The sequence below is a fragment of the Brassica rapa genome, chromosome A09, assembly GCF_000309985.2.
Source record: "Brassica rapa cultivar Chiifu-401-42 chromosome A09, CAAS_Brap_v3.01, whole genome shotgun sequence".
NCBI lineage: Eukaryota > Viridiplantae > Streptophyta > Magnoliopsida > Brassicales > Brassicaceae > Brassica > Brassica rapa.
This window is the reverse complement of record NC_024803.2, coordinates 17823639-17843897: the sequence shown is the minus strand read 5'-3', so window position 1 is coordinate 17843897 and position 20259 is coordinate 17823639. Positions and strand designations below refer to the sequence as shown.

The window sequence follows — 20259 nt, the reverse complement described above, 5'->3', positions numbered from 1 at the left end:
ATCTTCATTATACCACCTGAATGTGTGAGCATACTCGAGCGTATGTGTAATGCGTTTCTCTGGAATGGTGCGCCTAATTCAGCAAGGGGTGCAAAGATTGCATGGGAGTCGGTCTGTACTCCTAAAGAAGCAGGAGGTTTGGGTTTGAAGCGCATTGCGGATTGGAATAAAGTTCTTGGCTTGAAATTGATTTGGCTCCTGTTTACAGCTGGAGGATCATTGTGGGTTTCGTGGGTGCGTAGAAATCTTATGGGAGAGGAGAATTTCTGGTTGTTGAACCCAGCCAGAAGAGGTAGTTGGATTTGGCGATCTATATGTAAGATGAGAACACTGGCGAGACCTATGGTGGTCTGCGAAGTGGGGTCCGGCACTTCTGCGAGCTTCTGGCAGGACAACTGGACTTCTCGCGGCCCCCTGATCGAGTTAGTAGGAGATAGAGGTCCTCAGGTGACTGGTTTGAGTATTAGTGCAGTTGTTGCTGACGGTCTAACCGGTGGTGGATGGTGGCTGGATCGTAGTAGAAGCAGAAGTCCGATAATAACTCTAATAAGGGAGTGCTTACCTAACGCTCAGGAGATATTAGACTCTGAAGTAGATGATCAGTTTGGTTGGTACCCGGTTCCTGGAAGAGGCACTGGTATTTTCTCAGCAAGTGAAACATGGAGGGTTTTGTTCCCTGCTCCAACAGAAGTCTTTTGGCACGAGTCTGTTTGGTTCGCAGGTAGAATCCCGAAGCATGCTTTTATCACTTGGGTTGCTGCTAGAGATAGAATGGTCACGAGAGACAAGTTAATTCGCTGGGGACTAACGGTGCCTGAAACTTGTGTTCTCTGCTCTGGCCATAACGAGTCTCGCCAGCATCTGTTCTTCGATTGCGCGTATAGCAATCAAGTGTGGTCTTTCTTCATCTCTAGATTGAATTTGGTTTCCCCTCAGAGTTTTGATGAAGTGTTGAGGTGGCTGAAAGCTCCATCGAGGGATAAGAACGTGATTCTGATTACTCGGCTAGTCCATCAAGCGGTCTTGTATTTAGTATGGAAGGAAAGAAACACCAGAGTCCACTCAGCTATAGAGAAACAACCGAGTTCGCTTATTGCAGAGATCAAACAAGTAATCAGACTTAGACTGGATCCACTGGCCCGACGACAGATGGCTCCCGCAGGTCAGGACTCAGTGCTAGCTACCTGGTTCTCATACTTTGCGAGGTAAGACAGAGGTGAGACAGAGAATTTTGTTATATGGAAGTTTTCGGTAGTTAGTTCCCTTAGCTTTGATAGTTTGTCTGAGCGTTTTTTTTTTTTTTGCTTTCTGTGTCTGGTCCTGTATAGTTTCTTTTGGGCCTGTGCAACCTTGTTGGTTTTGCAATAAACAAAGTGATAATTAAAAAAAAAAAAAAAAAAAAAAAAAAAATATAATAACTCTTTGGAAAACAAGATAGAATTTCATTGCTTATAAAAATTTAATAATTTTTTTAATAAGCGGTGGTGCATATTTGAGTCATCATATATATTCATATTATGATTTATTTAAGTACAAAAATTCATTCTTATTTACATATTTGGAATAATGATAAGTAGTCCTAATTCTTCTATTTTTTTGTAACTAACGAGATAGGACCACACACTATACACCATGCGAGCCATGCAATTAAGATTAAGGAAGTTTGGACAGATATGAAACTAATAGCCAAACGTGGAAGTAAAAAAATTCCCGTAGTTCAATAATATTGCTATTTTATTTTTCACCGAACAAATAATTATATTAATTATACACAAAAACTTCGAAAACTTAGGGAATCTCTAACAGCCCATTATATCCCTTCATTTTATGAGGGGTTTTGCACTCCTCCAACAGTCTTTCATCCCCTCAAATTTTAAGAGAGTAAATAGTACACTCTCAAATGTAGTCCACTATTTACCATCTTAAAACACTATTTGTTTTTACTTTAGTCCCTACAATTATATATGTTTGACAATAGTATGGATAACATTTTATATATTATATTTTAGTTCTTATTGTTATACTTTTTTTAAAAAATATTTTGATTTAAATTATTTTATAACATCTTTTGTACTATTTTTAGTTGTATTTGACTACATCCCCTATATATTAATTGAAGAACATTTGAAAAGATGTAACCTCAATTTTGTAATAATTAAAAAAAACATCTTGTTTATGTATCAATCAATTAGGTAGTTAATTAGTCGTACGTGTCAGCCTCACATTGAAATTGAAAAACATATTGGTCCAATTCGATTTTTATATCTTACTAGAAACATTTAATATCAACTATATGATATCATATGATATATATATTTTTTTTGTCATCATGATATCATATGATATTAACTAAAGAAATGTGGCTATTTATTATATATTGTTTCCTTAAATACAACCTACGGAATTACCTAATGTGATTATGATATATATAGTAATTAATGATTTTAAATAATGAAGATTTGATAATAATTTGTATGCTTTCTATCAATTTTGTTTAATTATTTATTGTTAAAATAAATTACACAATTACATTAATCATATATTAAAATTTAAATTTTTTTGTATATGTTGTATTTTGAATTTTTAAAAACGAGTATAAATTACTAAAATTGTTAAAAGTCTCACATAAACTTTTGTGATCAATGTTTAAATTATTTTCTATAATAAGACACAATGATAATAAAATCATATAAATAAATAATTTTATTTTAATAGGTGTTTATGTTAATATATATATATATATACTTCATATCGTTTAAATTTAAATATATATCATATACGATATATAAGATTGATTGTTTTGATTTATTTATTCTAAAATGATTGCGAATAAACAAGAGCGGTCATTTGATTTATATGTGCAAGCCAATTTATTACATAATAATAACTGATTTCTTAGTTATTTAATATATAATTATTATTTTATTATTTCATAATATGCAGAAAAATATAAAATAAGTATTTATTCTGCACAAGACGCATATCTTAACCTAAGTGTATCTCTTTAATAATTTTGAATCTTAAACATTTTCTAAATCTCAGGCCAAAAACAAAAAAAAAGAAATGAGAATAAACTCAAAAATCAATATTTATATCGAGCAATAACCAAAATGACACAAACAGGAGAAAACTATCGAAGATAGATAGGATTGGCACGTGAACGTAAACTTCTCATAACCATAATTAACTTTTAAATTGCTAAATCATGATATAAAACCGAGCTGACATAGTTTCATTGTAACCAAATAGTAGGCATGAGATTCTTCGGTCTAAACATTAGGTTTTTATGCGATTAATAATTTTTTGACCCAAAATATTTTTAAAAATGTGATCAGTTCATTAGTAAACAAATTATGTAATTAACAAAAAAAAATTAAAAAAAATTGTTTAAGAGCCAAATATATTAATTCGATCAATAATATAAATTTTTTTCCATACGATATTTCTTAAATAATTTTCATATAAATTTATCTTGCGCATGGCGCAGGTCTTTTCCTAGTATTATTATATTTTCTCAATAAATATTCTATTTTAATATGTTTTAAAAAGTACATTTTATTGAATTTGAAAGTTCAATGATTATAGTTAATTATTAATAATATTAAAGACTAAAGTGTAAATTGCTAATTTTTCTAAAAATAAATTTGAGGATGATTGCTAAGAGTTATCATCTTATTTTAAGAGTAGACCCATAAAAAATGAGGAGCTTGTTGGAAATTCCCTCATATGCCTTAGAGCACTCACATTAGTGAACCTGCTCTTGGGGTTCAAGTTTATAATTTTTTATTATTAATTTTTTTTGTTTAATTTAAAAAATAATAATAATAATAGAAACAATCGCGAGCCGCCACGTGTTGTGGGGCCGGCGAAACAGTGATGAACTCGTCGGACGCAGGTTCATTGGGGAGAGCTGGGGAGAGACAGGTTTATCACTGTATATTATTTTAATATTTTTGTTTTTTGGGAATCTGTGTGAACCCCTTGTAAGTTTATTGATGGGGGTGCTCTTAGAGAACACAGAGTACATAGTACTTTAACTCTGAAAGAAAGCAATTAATACTTTTTGGTTTTGAATAAGAATTGCTAAATACAAAGATCTTAGTATCTATTGATAAAGATTCGAGTCGGACAACCTCGGAACCGGCAAGGCAACAAGAGGGGTCTTGAGCTTCAAGACAATCCCAAACTTCTCTTCCAAATCCAACACACATCCTTCCGGAATCTTCCAGTCGAACGAATGTAATAGCGTCGCGAGAGTGTACAAAACCATCCTCTCGGCGAGTGCTACACCGGCGCAAATTCTCCGGCCAGATCCAAATGGAAGAAAGCTGTAATCAGTTCCAGTAAAATCGCAAGACTTATTATCAAGAAATCTCTCGGGACGAAACTCAGTCGGATTCTCCCACACGTTTGGGTCTCTTTGGATAGACCAAACATTGATGAAAACTTTAGTGTCTTTAGGGATAGCGTAACCGCCCACCACGGCAGTTTCAGCTGGACGGTGAGGGACTAACAAAGGAATGGTTGGATGAAGTCTAAGTGTTTCTTTCATTATGGCTAGTATGTAAGGAAGTTCAGTGATGTGTGATTCTTCAACAATGTTTTCTTTTCCTACAACTTCGTCTAGCTCTTGTTGCGCTCTCTTCATCAACTTTGGGTTGCTTATAAGCTCGGCCATCGCAAACTCTATTGTGTTTGTAGAGGTATCAGTACCACCAGTCACCATATCCTTCAAATATACAATATATAACAAACACATTAATCACTCTCATGAACTAAGAAACATGCAAATTCAATTATGCATTTTTAATCAGAATAAGTGAATAAGGGCTTGGACTAGTCCAGTATAAATCTGCCATCTAAATTTTGAAGTAGCCAAATTCGAACTGATAATATGCGAAAATACCAACAACAAATAAAGTATCCTAGTGGTTAAAACTTACATATTAGCATATTACTTAGTAACGATTTTGGAGGTCACGTGTTCAGATTGTGTTGGAAAAAGTCTGTTTCCAAATAAATATGATGTGAACCTCACCTACTTTAGAGAATGTAATATGCAAAAATCAAACACCAAACATATTTTAAAATCTGAAAAATCCAAGGCCTATTTCTTGTCGATTAAATCATCCTACGGTTCTATTTTCACTTTCCAAAAAGGAGCTATAAGCACGTGCCACGTCGTACCAAATTAGAGACACTGAAACAGTTATTTACCGTAAGTACGCCTTTGACATGGTTAACTGTAATGGGAGTCTCCGAATTAACTTCTTGGTCCTTTAACTTCATCAAATGTTGCAAAAAATCTTTGCATTCATCATCATCTTTACGTCCTAGCTTTTGCATCTGCTTGATGGCTCCTTCGAATATGGCATCGAGCTGGTGAGCACACACACGCATCTGCTTCACAAGCCCTTGAAGATCGAATCTAGCTAGCCAAGGAAAAAAATCCGAAACATTAGGCTCACCCAAAAGCCTAATCATCTCAGAAATGACTCCTTTGAAGTCTGCTCCAACGCTCTCCATATTCTCCGCTTTCACCGATCCTCCCCACAACATATTCATCGTTAGATTCATCATCGTCAAGAACAGTTGGTCTCCGACATTCACCGCCGATTTTTCTTGACTTTGCTGGTATAAAAATCTCGTTCTTTCACGGACTTCTTGGCGTCGAAGCTCGTAGAAAGATTCCAAAGTCTTGCGGCTAAGCAGCTTGGTAACGCAAAGTTTTCTGAGAATTCTCCATTCAGCACCGTATGGTAGCCAAACGATGTCGAGACCACCATAGGTAGCGACCCGGCCAGTGAGAGGGACATCTCGGTTTGAGAAATTGATGTCTTGGTCTTTCAAGATCTCTCGAGCCAGCGATGGAGAGTTCACAACAACGGTTAGTTTTGAGCCGAGTTTGAGTTTGAAGATCGGACCGTGTTTCTGAGCGATAGTTGTGAAGTATGTGTGAAGGTCCGCGTCAAGAAATGGGAGGTTTCCGACAATAGGTAACCCTCGCGGTCCAGGTGGTAGCGGCGGTTGTGGCGAGCGCTTGAAGAGGAACCACAGAACTGTCAAGATGGTAGTGAGAACGAGAAGTGCGTTAGGAGTAATATTGGTGTTGGTAAAGAGATCTGAGATAGTAGACATCATTGGCAGCTGCTTGTAGGAACTAGGAAGTATGAGCTTGTCAAAAGTAGTTGTATGGTTTCAACATACACCATCATCTCACCTTCACTTTCTTATATACAATAAAAAGATTAATAATACATATGTTAGGAAAATTCTCTCAAATAATCATTTTTAAGTTTTTATCACAAAATAACACTCAATAAAAAAAATGACCAAAATAGAAAATTTAATTTTAATATTTTTTTAAAAATTTGAAGCTATATCTTCAAAATCCCACCCCTTAACCTTAAACACTAAGTCTAGATTAGCCAACTCTAGGATATATGTATTTTTACTCTTTAATAAAATTTGTTTTTGTCATTTTCCTTATTAAAAGCTATTTTGTGAAAACTTTAAAAAAACTATTTTAGAGAATTTCTCTATTTTTAATGACTAACTAGATTTTGACCAGCGCTTCGAAAGCGCGGGTTTCTTTTGGTTATAAACAAAGTTTGATATGAATTAATCTTCTATGATTTTTATATTTATAAAGTCGTATTATATCGAATATGAAAATTTGTTAAAAATATATAATTTATGAAGTACTTTATGTGAGATTTTGTATGTACACTCTTATGAACTGTCTCTTAGGCATAGACATTTTTCTCGGATTCAAAAAACTGAATCGAAACCAACACGAAAATACATGTTCGGGTCCGAAATCGAGTAAACTACATATTGGCTTTTTTCTTTTGGACCCGCAGGTCTCTGTTCGAGTCGGGTACCCAAAGTACTTGAATATTTTGTGTATATTATGTATATTTGGGTATTTCAAATTGTTTTGAGTATTATAGAAATTTTTAAGTTTTAGATTCGGATTTTCGGTTATAGTTTCGGGTTTCGGTGAAATTTCAAAGTTATATTTTGGGTATTCGAATAAAACTTTGGATATTTATGGTTCTTCAGATAATTTTGGTTTTTGGATATTTGAATATTTTCAGGTGTTTGTTTAAATTTTCGTGTTTTATCTTTTTAAGGATTTCAAGTACTTTGAATCTTTTCTGGTCCTAAATACCCGAACTGATCCGAACCTATTTTGTACCAAAATTACATATATTTTATAGATGTTTGAATTATAGAATCAACCAAACCAGATCCAAAAGAACAGATCCAAACCCAATATAGACCTACATTATTGCATAACAACCTTAATGTTAAGTGATAAAATATTTTAGAGAAGAAGTGTATCACATGAAATATTTTACAAAATCTAATTTGTAGTTATATTTAAATATTATTTTATTTTTATTAGTGTTAATGTATTATAAAATTTATCTCTTTTCTTTAATTTAGATTCGAAGTTAATTTTATAATAATATTTATTTATTTGTAGCCAAAGTCCTAGTTTGGTATAAAATTATTCAAATAGTTTTGAGAAGACACTATGGTGTTCGTTGGTTGAATTTTTAATTTTGAGATTTGAATACTATGTTTTTTTTTTGTAACTCGAAGACTATGTTATAGGTTGTTTATTGTTTTTTATTAATGATATAGGTCGAAGAGGAAAAATCAGAAGTTATAGAGCTTGGCTGGTAATAAAAGTCATTGCTATCATATTATAGAAATGGTATTTATTTGATGTGTAATACAATTAAATGTATATGATCGGTTTTATTTGATGTGATATCTATACTATTAAATGTATATGAATTTCATGGAAACATAAGTGATCGCTACGATCATCAATATACTCAGAAAATGTAATTATTTAATGTGTTATACTATTAAATGCATATGAATGGATAATAGCTTTAATACTACTATATAGTTAGAGCTTTAATACTACAGTATTGTTAGAGATAATTAGGGAAATATTATGTTAGACCAAAAATATTATTAGTTAATGAAAATGTGCAGTAACATTTTATAGGTAGATTTTTAAGGATTTCTTCCCTTTTAATAGTATAGATTTTTTTCTCAATGATATTAAACCAAACTGAAAAGAATACATGGTCAGATACGTATCGACCATCTCACCTTCACTTTCATCTCTTCGAAAGAGCTGGCTTTTGTTTCCTAATGTATTCTTTTCAGTTTGGTTAAATATCTTCAAGGAAAAAAAGAAAGAAAGGACCAATTTTTTTGGACGTTGAGAAAGCAAATTCTGAGTAGAGATGATAACATTTGAGTGGATAATATAACTTTGGAATGTTTTTATATCAAAATGTTAATTATTTGTGACCAAGAAAATAAATAGTACTCTTTTCTAAGGTTGTCATTAATGAAAGAAAAAATTACTAGACTAATACAAAAAAGTGAGGTAATGACTAGACTAATACAAATCTTTTGAAAATGACTAGAGTGTTTTTAGAACCCTAGTAATTTTAATTTGAAAATCCACATCAGAAGTAATGATACCACGTCACTTAACACGAAGGAAAATCAAACGACGATCATTAACTTCTCCGAGACTGTTCTCCCACTAAACCCTAACTGTTTTCGAAATCGTGTTCACTACAACTCTTCTCGGCAAAGCGGCTTCTCTGAAATAATCTCCGTAATCTTCTTCTCTAGTCTCCGTTTCTCTGAAATCGTGTGTCCGTAAGCTTCTTCTTCAGATTGGTGGTCTCCTCAAATCTCCGTAATCGTATTCTCTGGTATATTTCGAGGCTTTGCTCTGAGTTTTTCGAGTATTTGAGTGAGTATAATTAATGCTGTGAGTTAGATATATGTTTTGTCCGAGTTTGAGTTAGTATTCGTTACGGCTGATTTAGGATCCTTAACGACTGATTTATAGAAGGTAATTGTGACTGATTTAGTATTCTTTGAGACTGATTTATTTATGTAATGATGGCTGAGTTATGTTTTGTGGCTTGTTTATTTTATGTCTTTCTTCTGATTTATCATTGATATGTTATATATGTCTTTTTTGATCAGATGGATGTTTCCGAAGATCTAGCAAGGGATTACCCTCCAAGACTTTACCCTAAAGGGGCTTCTATTTTTGAAAACAAAAGCATTAATACGAATAGCCATTTTTCTGAGATCCCTTGACTTAGACAAGCAATTGGAATAGATGTGTGGGATAATCTGAAGACGTATCCTGTTGGATTGATTGCTAAACTGGCTGAGAGCAAATTGGTGTGGTCTGGTAAGACCGTACATTATCTACTTTGTAGACAGCTGCGAGTCTATAAGAAGGAGATTTGGTCTCTCGTTGTTGATCAACCTCTCAGGTTTAGCTTAATAGAATTTGGTGAGATCACGGGTTTAAACACAAATCCACTGCCAGAAGAAAGTTTTGAACCTGATCCAGAGAATTACAAAGCGTTGTGGGAGTTGTTGAAAGTGCCGCTTGGGTGCGGACCCAAGTTTGATGAGCTTATAGAAGCTTTAACGGAGTGTCCATTCTGGAGTGCTGATCAGCGGAAATGGTATGGGCTGTTGTTTCTTCAAGCCATTGGACTTTATGGCATGCATCATAATTGTAGAATACCCTTTGAAAGTGCTAAAAGAGTATTCGATGATGACGCCCTGATGATTTTTCCTTGGGGTCGGACTGCCTATGAATTTCTTGTTGATTCTATCAAGTTGTTGCATCCACAAGGAGGGTCGTACACCCTTAGCGGCTTCAAGGATGTGTTATTGGTTTGGGCGTATGAATCTGTCACAGTGTTCGGAGAGCTTTATGGCAGAAAAGTGAATCCAGACGAAATTCCGCTTTTGCGATGGGGTGGAAGTCGTACTCGTGCAAGTCTTGCTACTACAATAGCTAAGGAGATAAATGATCATGGAATGGTAAGGTTTAAATCAGACATATGAATCCTGTAATGTAATGTCTGAGTTATTGGATTATTTTATGGTTGAGTTGTTAATTTTAATGACTGATTTATGTTTTTGTGTTGTAGGTGCGTGTGAGGAAAATGGTGATGAAGGAGGGTCTAGAAGAGCTGTTTCCTCAGTGGAAGGATGAAGCAGATGACCCACAACTTGATAACCTAATTAAAGATATACATGCAGATAGGTTTGTTAGAGATTTTTATGTGCAATCGAATGAGAAGAACAAAAAAACGAAGGCTGGAGTTTCGTCAGAGGCTGAGCCACCCTCAAAGAAGCAGAAGAAAGGTAAGAAACAGAAGGAGGTGAAAATCAATGAGGGTGAAACTGCTGTTGTAGAGGAGAAGGAGAGTGCAAAAGAGAAGGGTCGTAGCGAAGCGGTTCTGCTGAACATAGTTGCTCATCTCGAGAAGTTGGACCGAAAATTTGACTCGAGATTAACAGAATACGACACCAAGTTTGGAGATTTTTCCCAAGGCCTTTTGGATACCATTGGAGATACAGTGAAAACAACAGTTGAAGAGCGTCTGAGAGTTTTGGGGGGTGTCCAATAGTAGTCAACCTGAAGGTCAACACGTGATGGTCTCAGAAGACAACCAACAGCCGAAGTCCAATAGTGGTCAACCTGATGGTCAAAACGTGATGGTCTCAGAAGACAACCGACAGCCGGACTCCAATAGTGGTCAACCTGCATCTAAGACCCCTATTGATAAACAGTCAGAAGACAGCCAACCGCAAAAGACCCCTGATAAAGGCCAATCTGAGAAGAATCTGGCAGATGATATTGCTAAAGCTGATGCGAAAGGTATGAGAGCAAAGCTGAATTCGAAGGTTGTCAGGGATAAGGCTGCTGGGGTGACAAAAAACTTGGATTTGGCGTTTGGTAATGCCGATGCAACAAATGCTGATTTGGTCTCTGATTCTCCTGGTAAGGAACCACCATTCGGACGCGGTTGCAGGGGCTTAGGGAAAAGAAATAACTTAGCGGCTGATTTGGAGAGGAATGAAGCTGAGTTAAAGAAGAAGCAGAAGCAAGAAGAAGCTGAGTTGAAGAAGCAAGAAGAATCAAGAAGAGGCTGAGTTAAAGAAGAAGCAGAAGAAAGAAGAGACTGAGTTAAAGAAGAAAAAGAAGCAAGAAGAAGCTGATTTAAAGAAGAAGAAGAAGCAAGAAGAGGCTGACTCAAAGAAGAATATTCCTGCTTCAAAAAGGACTCGCAGTGGTACAATAAGAATACCCATTCCGACTAAGCAAATTAAGAACACCAAGTATTCAGACGAACTGTGGCCGGAATCTGATGTGGAGGAAGATGAAAGGAAAAGGTGTGGAAGAATAAAGGAGTATCGGTTGAAAGCTGTTCAATTATCTTCAGATGGGTGTCAAATGAGTGCGGAATTTGGTCCTTCTGTACCATTTCCCCACATTGGAGACAATGTAACGACGTGCATGAGAAAAGGTTTTGAACCTTCACCTGCAATATATGATCCCCTAGGACCTGTTGATCCGGTTAAAAGGGATAATCTTTTGCAACACCTAAAGCCACACGAGTAAGGACTTTTGCACCATTTCGTTGATTTTAGCTAATAAAAAGATTTTGCAGAGACTGAGTTGTGTTAAATTATCAGGGAAATTCCACATGGAGAAGCTCACGAGGATATTGAGTTCTACAGAATCCTCATCACTCCAAGACCTTGGCCCATCAAAGAATATGGATGGCTGGTTCAAAATGTAAGTATGCAGCTGAGTTATATTTACTTTACGGCTAAGTTATAAGTATGGTACAGCTGAGTTATATATTATCTGTGCAGCATATTGCTTCGTATATTAGAGTCCTCATTCAAAGGTCCAAACAAGATCCCAGCCCATTCTGGTCCAAGCGCGTTGCCTTTATAGACTCTTGGTTCCTTGAATCATGGGTTCACGATTATAAGCAGTTCGAAGTCAAACCGGAAATGGTCAAATTCAAAGGAAGTGGTTACGAGGGGTTAGCAAACGGTTTGATCCCCACAGACATTCAGACAAAGTTGCGGTGGTTTACAGATGTAGATCACTTGTACGGAGTGATTAATACTGGCGGCAATCATTGGGTGGCTTTTCACGCGGATCTGCATAAAGAGAAGGTTGATTGCTATGATTCAATCGTTGGAGAGCAAACACTCGAAAGTGATCTGAGAATGCTAAATTTCTTTGGGCCGCTTACTCGTATGCTCCCTGCGATTCTGAATACCCTTATTCCTGATGATATCCGAGTCCCTACCAAGAAAGATTTTGTATTCAGACGAAGAACAAAACGTATTGTTCCACAAAACAACCTGAGAGGCGACTGTGGAGTGTATTCATTGAAGTTCGTCGAATGTCTAGCGCTTGGTGTAGCTTTTGATGGGATATCGGATGAAAATATTCAAGGTCTGAGAATGAAGATGGCAGCAGATGTCTTCAATGAAGGAAGTTGTTGTAGTTTGGTAGGGTCGTTTTGGCGATGAATGAAGATGAGTTTTGTATGACTTATGGCTAGATATTTTGTACTTGACTTAAAGTTATGATTTGTTTATCGTAACTCAGCCACCTTGTTTAAATTACGCAGCCGTTACGTTAGATATAGCTCAGCCAAACCTCAAACCATACCCTAAAATAGGAAATATTTAATAAGTCAGCCGATTCGTCTTCATAAAACAGCCGTTTAGGTAGATATAGCTCAGCCAAACCTCAAACCATACCCTAAGATAGGAAAATATTTAATAAGTCAGCCGATTCGTCTTCATAAAGCAGCCGTTAAGGTAGATAAAAGTCAGCCATACCTCAAACCATACCCTGAATTAAAATAATTGATATGTTTATACTTAAAAATGTTATAACATTCCCTAATAAGTGAATATATAATCAACCGAACGTCTCTTATTTATTGAATTAACGAGTTTAGAATCGATCATGATCTTGAGGTATATGTTGTCTTGCAGTTACTTAAAACCTTACATGTAGATATAGAGTGTGATCATAATACAACTCTCCTAAACTATATACAACGCATTTTAAGACTAAATTTATGTTATTTGTTATATTTATCACACCGTTATTCCAAATCCTAAACATAAATCCCTAAATAAACAAACCTAAACTCTAAATACTAAACCCTAAACCCTAAATCCCAAATATTAAATCAGCCGTAATAGGCTATATAACTCGGCCGCCACGTTTGTTAAATGTTGTCGTTTGGCGGGAAATAAGATAAATGAATTTTGAGAAATTTCAATTCCCGCCGTTTCACGTTCTATGTTTCTCTATATATAGTGCCCTCTCTAATACCCTTTCTTACGCCTTTATCTCTCTAGAAAAAACCTAAACAATATCTCTCTATCCCCATCAAAAGCCATGCCGATTGTTCCTGAAAATTCAGAGAGGTTAGAGAACAGTGTTTTTGCGATACTAAGCTCTGCAAATCGTGAAAACCTCCCTGTTCTATACCCTGGTCCGTGTGACTTGCTTGACACAACCAGCCCTACATGGTTTAAATTTTTAACTGATCTCTCCCTGGTCATCCCGACGATTCTTGCAGAAGGATGGGTTCATGCATGGCCGACATACTGCGACATTTCCGATCATTTTAAAGAACGCTGGTTTCTTCAACTCGCTGTAAGGCCCGACATTTGTTCATATATATTAATATATACCATCGGTCTGTAATCTTTGTATTTTTTGTTTGCCGTAGCGGACAAACACATGGGATCGAAGGCATCATTTGACAGTTTGGCGTAATTTTAATCTTGTGGCCAGAAGTCTATTTCGTTGTCAGATGCGCCATTTGAGGTGGACTTGGTTGGAAGGAGGCGAGAAGCCAACTTGGATGCTAACCAGCGTTTGGCTTGATCTCTGCCACATGTTTGAAGAGTCTGGTCCAGATAATTTTGGTTCCTGAAAGTCTTTTCGTGTTTGTATTTTGAACTTCATTATTTCAGCCATAACTTGTTTCAATGATTCAGCCGCAACTAGTTTGAATGTAATCTCTACCACATGTTTGAAGAGTCTGGTCCAGATAATTTTGGTTCCTGAAAGTCTTTTTGTGTTTGTATTTTGAACTTCATTATTTCAGCCATAACTTGTTTCAATGATTCAGCCGCAACTAGTTTGAATGTAATCTGCCACATGTTTGAAAGTCTGGTCCAGATAATTTTGGTTCCTGAAAGTTTTTCGTGTCTGTATTTTGAACTTCATTATTTCAGCCATAACTTGTTTTAATGATTCAGCCGCAACTAGTTTGAATGTAATCTCGGCCAACATATATAATTCAGCCATAACTTGTTTCAATAACTCAGCGTAATTATATTTTGAAACGCATTATTTCTGTTTGTGAATGTTATCTCGGCCACATATCTAATATAAATAACTCAGTCATCATTGTATTTAAATAACCCAGCATCGATTTAATTTTAAGAGGCGGTATATGGGAAGTTCCATCATTATGCGCGTGGGAAAATTTGGCTGCCATGATAATATCGAGACTCATTATTACGAGTTTTTATATATATGTTTCATTTACAATATCGAGACACTGATATTATATTGTATTTTATATATTTAATAGTATTATATCTGTGATGTCGTATCTCTTCTTACAAAGTAAAACAATTTTTAGTTTCCAAGGACTTTGAAATCTATTTTAACAATGTCTTCCTCATCCTTCACCTCCGGAAATTATTACAGACGACGTAGGAATACGGAAAGAGGAACGCCGAAAGAGTGTTGGTGTGGTGCACCATCTGACATTTTTACATCTGGAAGCGAAACAAATCCAGGAAGATTGTACTATTGCTGTGCAAAAGGATATCATAAGGTTAGTTCTGGTTCTTATTTCCCATGTTCGGAAACGTAATACTTAGATCTGGTTACATTGGTGAAAACAGAGTCATTTATTCAAATGGGCGGATGAGTGCTTGGTGGAAGAGGTTGAAGATATTAAGGCAGTGATAAATGGCATGAATAGAGACATCTCGGAGTTGCGAGTTAACGTTGCTCGGTTGGCGAATGGAGTAAAGACAGAATCTGAGAGAAAAGGAGGCGAATGTTTGAGTGAGAGTCGGTGTTTGAGGAATGTGGTTGTTTGTGTGGCTGGAATGGCGATACTTTGCTACTACTACTTCTCTGTTTAGTCATGTTTTGTCATCATAAGTCAGCTTTCGCGTGTTATGTAACTCAGCCTTTATTAACTTTTAAGTTGTTTTAACTCAGTCGTATGTAAACAAAACTATGCGTTTATTAATATATAACTCAGCCGTTAAATCAAATTGATAAAAGCGAGAATGTTTTGTTACTTCTGGTAAATGACATAAATAGCCTTTGGTTAGTTTTATTTACTTTTATGCTCAGATAGTCTCATCAACCAGTAACATTGATTGACCTAACAATTAGAAAAAAAAAACATTGTCGGAAACGGAGAAGGAACCGCAAGGATACGAAATCGCCGTCGACATTGTGTTTACTTCCTCTTCCTAAAAATAACTGTGAGATCTCCGTTATCGTTATCGTTTCGTTCGTTTGTATCGTCTTCGCCGCATTCATATCTACAAGTTCGTCTTTTCGGTAGGATGTCGCGACGTTAAATATTGATTTGGGGTTTGTGTTTCGAGTGAGTTAGGGCTATGTTTCGAGTGAGTTAGGGTGTAGTTGTGATTAGGGTATTGTTGTGTTGTAGCTGAGTTATTGTTATGTTGTGGCAGAGTTATTGTTATGTTTTTCCCTGAGTTATTGTTATGTTTTCCTGAGTTATTGTTATGTTGTGTCTGAGTTATTTTAATGTTGTGGCAGAGTTATTGTTATATTCATTGAGTTATTGTTATATGTCGTGACTGAGTTATTGTTTGTTTTTTGTTCAGATGGATGTTTCTGATGTTAAATCACGGGTTACCCTCCAAGACTTTATCCTGTAGGGTCTTCTAACCTAGAAAATAAAGACATTAATCACAATTTCCGTTCACGAGATTTACCTCATATTATAGAAACACTAGGAGAAGATGTATGGAAAGCACTGGTGAACTCTCCCATTGGAGTAGTTGCTAGGCTAGTTGAACGCCGAAGCGTGTGGTCGGTAGAACAGTACACTATCTACTATGTAGACAGCTGCGCGAGTACATAGGAAGGAGATATGGAGTCTGGTGGTTGATGAGCCTATCAGGTTTAGCTTGGTAGAATTTGGTGAGATAACTGGGTTAAACACTGGTCCATTGCCAACAGAAAGTTTTGAACCTGATCCTGATAAATACAAACCGTTTTGGGCGAAGCTGAAGGTGTCGCTTGGGAGGGGACCCACGTTGGATGAACTGAAGAACTCAATAGAGGTCTGCCCGAGTTGGACATTTGAAGAGCGTAAATGGCTAGGGCTATTAGTTCTTCAACACATGGTACTTTATTGTTTGCATCAAAATTCTCGGGTGCCATTTGAAAGTGCCAAAAGAGTGTTTGACGATGAAGCCATGAAGTCGTATCCATGGGGTCGGACTGCATACGAAGTTCTCATTGACTCTATTAAAACGTTGGCTCAGACAGGGGGTCATACACATTAAGCGGCCTAAAGGATGCGTTATTGATTTGGGCGTATGAATCCATCGTCTGCTTTGGCGAGTGTTTTGGGAGAGTGGTGAATAATGAAGACGTTCCACTTTTACGATGGGTGGAAAGCGTACTCGTGCAAATTTCGAAAACTTGTTGTCTGCCGAGATAAAACAACATAGCCAGGTAAGGTGTAACGCTGCGTTTTGATTCTTAAATGGCTGATTTATTAGACTTAATGGCTGAGTGTTGTGTTTATTTTTGGTGGCTGAGTTATATTATGTCCTGGTGTTACAGGTGCGTGTTAGGAGAATGGTTTCGAAGGAGTCAATCGAAGAGTTTTGCCTGAATGGTCGTGTCAACCTGACGACCCACAACTCGTTAACTTGATAACAGACATACATGCGGTAGATTTGTAAAAGGTTTTTGGGAAGTGCATGGAATGCGGAGGGGAGGGTAACGAGAAGAAGAAGAAAGCTGAGCCACCCACTAAGAAGCAGAATAAAGTTAAGACCAATGAGGTTGAAGCTGCTGCAAACGGGAAAGGTTCAAGCGAAGAGGAAGGTAATAAAGATTGGGAACAACGCGAGTCTGATGGCCATTGCGAGTACTACTCTGGATAAACTTTCCAGAAAATTTGATCTGATGGACGCGCGATTTAAAAACCATTGGTGGACCAGAAGTCGATAGATGACATGGTGAAAGTTGCAGTGGAGGAGCGTCTGAAGTTATGGGGATAGGAAAAAATCCCCAAAACAAAGAAATCTTTCAAACGTCGCCGCCGACCAACAACCTGAACCGTTGTCATCACCGCAGCCTAATACCCAGCAGAAGTCTGTCTGTAGTCCACTGTTAGCTGAAACCCCTGGAAAGGATATGGGACCTAGGAACAATTTGTCCACGAGCTTGATAAGGAGAGAGGGATGAAAAAAACTTTGGCTAAGGAGTTTGGAACACATGCTGAAGATGAGGGTGCTAATGTTCTTGATTTCCTATATGTTTTCTCCTGCAAAGGCAACTAAGGTGCTGAAGACTTACGTTGCCGCTCCACGCGCACCGTACTAATAAAGGATGAGGATGCAGAAGAAAAGAAAAAAGCTGTGCAAGCAGAGGCTGTGTTGAAGAAGAAGGGAAAGCTGCCGCTAAGAGAAAAGCGCTGCCGCCTCAATGAAGCAAAAACAGCCTGAGTTAAAGAAACCAAAACAGGCCTGAGTTAAATGAATGAAGAACAGGCTGAGTTAAAGAATCAAGAACAGGCTGAGTTTAATGAATGAAGAACTGGCTGAGTTAAAGAATCAAAAAGCCGATAATGAGAAGAGAAAGATATAACAACAACTACAAAAACCGCGTGCCAATGTAAAAAGATGCAAGGTTGAAGATTTTGTAGAGGACATGAATTTGCTGTAATGACCGACGAAGTTCTTGCGGAGGAGAATGAAATCTTGCCGGAGTCGCCTTGGCGAGTCAGGAATTGATTAGATCTGCTATAGTAAAGGAATATCGGGAAAAATGGTTAAATTATCTCCACAAGGGTTTGCATTGTCTGAAAGGTTTCTTCAAGACCAGTTTTTCCGTACATTGGAGACAATGGAACGACGTGCATGAGGAATAATGTTGAGCCTTCATCAGCATATATGACCCTCTAGCACCTGTTGATCCGATTGTATTGGATAAACTTATGCAACACATCTCGAGAATTCCACCCAAACCACCAGCACCAGCAAAGAAAAGAGTTGTAAGATCCGCCGCTCGTGAGGGTGACTTCTACAGCATACTCATCCTTGAAAGACCGTGGCCGCATAGCCAATATGGATGGTTGTTTGATGATGTAAGTCTATAATTACGACAGAGTTTTACATTATATTTCAGCTGATTTCTCTCTTCTATTAAGGCTGACTTATATATTTGTTTACGGCTGACTTGTTAATATTTATTGTGTAGCATATCTCTGCGTATATTAACGTCCTCATTAAGAGGTCCATGCGAGATCCCACCCCATTCTGGACCAAGCGAATTGCCTTCATTGATCCTTGGTTCTTGAAGAAGTGGGTTGACGATTACAAGCAGTTCAAGATAAAACCTAATATGATGAAGTTCACAGGGAATGGTTATGAAAATCTTGTACACGGTAAGCTTCCCTGTAACTTTCAAACAAACTTGAAGTGGTATGAACACGTGGATCACTTGTACGGATGTCTTCCAACCGGCGGAAATCACTGGGTGGCTTTTCACGTGGATCTGAAGAAGGTTAAGGTTGATTGCTATGATTCAATCATTGGAGAGGTAACAGCCAAAAGTGCTTCGAAAATGCTTGAAGAGTTTAAACCGATAACGCTTATGCTTCCCGATATTTTGAATCAAAACATTCCTGCCAATCTCCGAACCCCGAGTAGGAAGAAGTTCGCATTCAGGAGGATGAGCAAAAGGTACACTCCACAAAACACCCAGATTGGCGATTGTGGGGTGTATGCGTTGAAGTTTGTGGAGTGTCTAGCGCTTGGTGTAAGTTTTGCTGGGATAAACGATAAAAATATTCAAGGTTTACGGTTGAAGATGGCGGCAGAGATCCTGATGAAGGAGGAAACATGGCGTAGAACAATTAGCTTTCCAAATGAATCTGTGTTTGTTATTTTCAATCAGACTTTCCAATTACCTTAAGTGTTTAATGTTGTTTTATTTTATTAAGTCAGTCGTTACGTTAGATATAGCTCAGCCAAACCTCAAACCATATCCTGAATTAAAATAATTGATATGTTTATACTTAAAAATGTTATGACATTCCCTAATAAGTGAATATAGAATCAACCAGAGAAACGTTGTATATACTTGAATTAACGAGTTTAGAATCGATCATGATCTTGAGGTATATGTTGTCTTACAATTACTTAAACGTTACATGTAGATATAAAGTGTGATCATAATACAACTCTCCTAAACTATATACAACGCATTTTAAGACTAAATTTATGTTATTTGTTATATTTATCACACCGTTATTCCAAATCCTAAACATAAATCCCTAAATAAACAAACCTAAACTCTAAATACTAAACCCTAAATCCTAAAATCCCAAATATTAAATCAGCCGTAATAAGGATGAACTCAGCCTAAGTAAAAATGAATCGCCCCCGTTAAACACTAATTCAAACTTCACTCAGGCGTATTTAACACTCCTCCTTTGTAAATATGTATTATACTCCCTCTGTTCCTGAAAGAAAGAATATATCAAATGTTTACAGTTAATTAATTATTTATGTCTTATACATTTTCAGATAACCATCAACGCAATAGTATTTAATCAATTCAAATATTTTCATTAATTTTTCTTAAAAGCATACAATTATAAACATTAACTACTAAAATACCATTAAAATTCTGAAATCTATTATTTAGAACAAACAATAACTCTAGAAAATCCTACTTTTAAGAACAGAGGGAGTATTATTCAAAACCTTCTCGAATTTTTCGTTATACTCAGCTCAAGAATTATTTTAAAAGTTTGCAGTTCATATTCCAGTAATAAAATCGTGAACATTATTATGCGTGTGGGATTTTTGGCTGCCATGATAATATCGAGATTCATTATTAGTATGTCTTTACATATAGGGATACTTATATATTGTGTGATATCCGAACGAATAAATCAAAATTAATATTAGTCGCTTCAATCAATTATGCCGCCCTTTATTAGGCGTGTGAAAATAACTCAAGGTTCAAATCGAGACCTTTATACTATCGAGACAATAAAATTTTCGTTAATGGAGTTTCTTGTTAGGTTGGTTTAA

General features: G+C 36.4%; 3 protein-coding genes and 1 long non-coding RNA gene across 4 annotated transcripts in view; 3 read left to right on the top strand and 1 right to left on the bottom strand.

Moving 5' to 3' along the window:
* Positions 1-4007: 4007 nt before the first annotated feature.
* On the bottom strand, positions 4008-9012 carry LOC103839898 (flavonoid 3'-monooxygenase CYP75B137-like). Its single transcript, XM_009116380.3, has 2 exons — positions 5218-9012; positions 4008-4729 (listed from the first exon to the last, which is right to left on the bottom strand). Exons 1-2 carry the CDS (start codon positions 6139-6141, stop codon positions 4106-4108), a joined length of 1548 nt encoding a protein of 515 aa, XP_009114628.1. The 5' UTR covers positions 6142-9012; the 3' UTR covers positions 4008-4105.
* LOC117127718 lies at positions 8811-10490 on the top strand. The gene is made up of 3 exons (XM_033278357.1): positions 8811-8815; positions 9159-9897; positions 10008-10490. Exons 1-3 carry the CDS (start codon positions 8811-8813, stop codon positions 10488-10490), a joined length of 1227 nt encoding a protein of 408 aa, XP_033134248.1.
* Positions 10491-14594: 4104 nt separating this feature from the next.
* On the top strand, positions 14595-15078 carry LOC117127717 (uncharacterized protein At4g04775-like). The gene is made up of 2 exons (XM_033278356.1): positions 14595-14762; positions 14833-15078. The coding sequence occupies exons 1-2, from the start codon at positions 14595-14597 to the stop codon at positions 15076-15078; spliced, it is 414 nt and encodes a 137-aa protein (XP_033134247.1).
* A 4948-nt stretch (positions 15079-20026) lies between these two features.
* LOC117127932 overlaps positions 20027-20259 on the top strand; it is a 6385-nt gene continuing 6152 nt past the window's right edge. Inside the window, exon 1 of the long non-coding RNA XR_004450922.1 lies at positions 20027-20249. This is a non-coding gene — a long non-coding RNA (uncharacterized LOC117127932). The remainder of the gene's footprint in view (positions 20250-20259) is intronic.

Excerpts from the sequence above, each read along its gene's own strand:
- LOC103839898 (XM_009116380.3), bottom strand. The coding sequence starts at position 6,141 with ATGATGTCTACTATCTCAGATCTCTTTACCAACACCAATATTACTCCT. Across the intron at positions 4,730-5,217 it reads ATGTCAAAGGCGTACTTACG|GATATGGTGACTGGTGGTAC; the intron begins GTAAATAACTGT and ends GTATATTTGAAG.
- LOC117127718 (XM_033278357.1), top strand. Across the intron at positions 9,898-10,007 it reads AGATAAATGATCATGGAATG|GTGCGTGTGAGGAAAATGGT; the intron begins GTAAGGTTTAAA and ends TTTGTGTTGTAG.
- LOC117127717 (XM_033278356.1), top strand. The coding sequence starts at position 14,595 with ATGTCTTCCTCATCCTTCACCTCCGGAAATTATTACAGACGACGTAGG. Across the intron at positions 14,763-14,832 it reads GTGCAAAAGGATATCATAAG|AGTCATTTATTCAAATGGGC; the intron begins GTTAGTTCTGGT and ends TGGTGAAAACAG.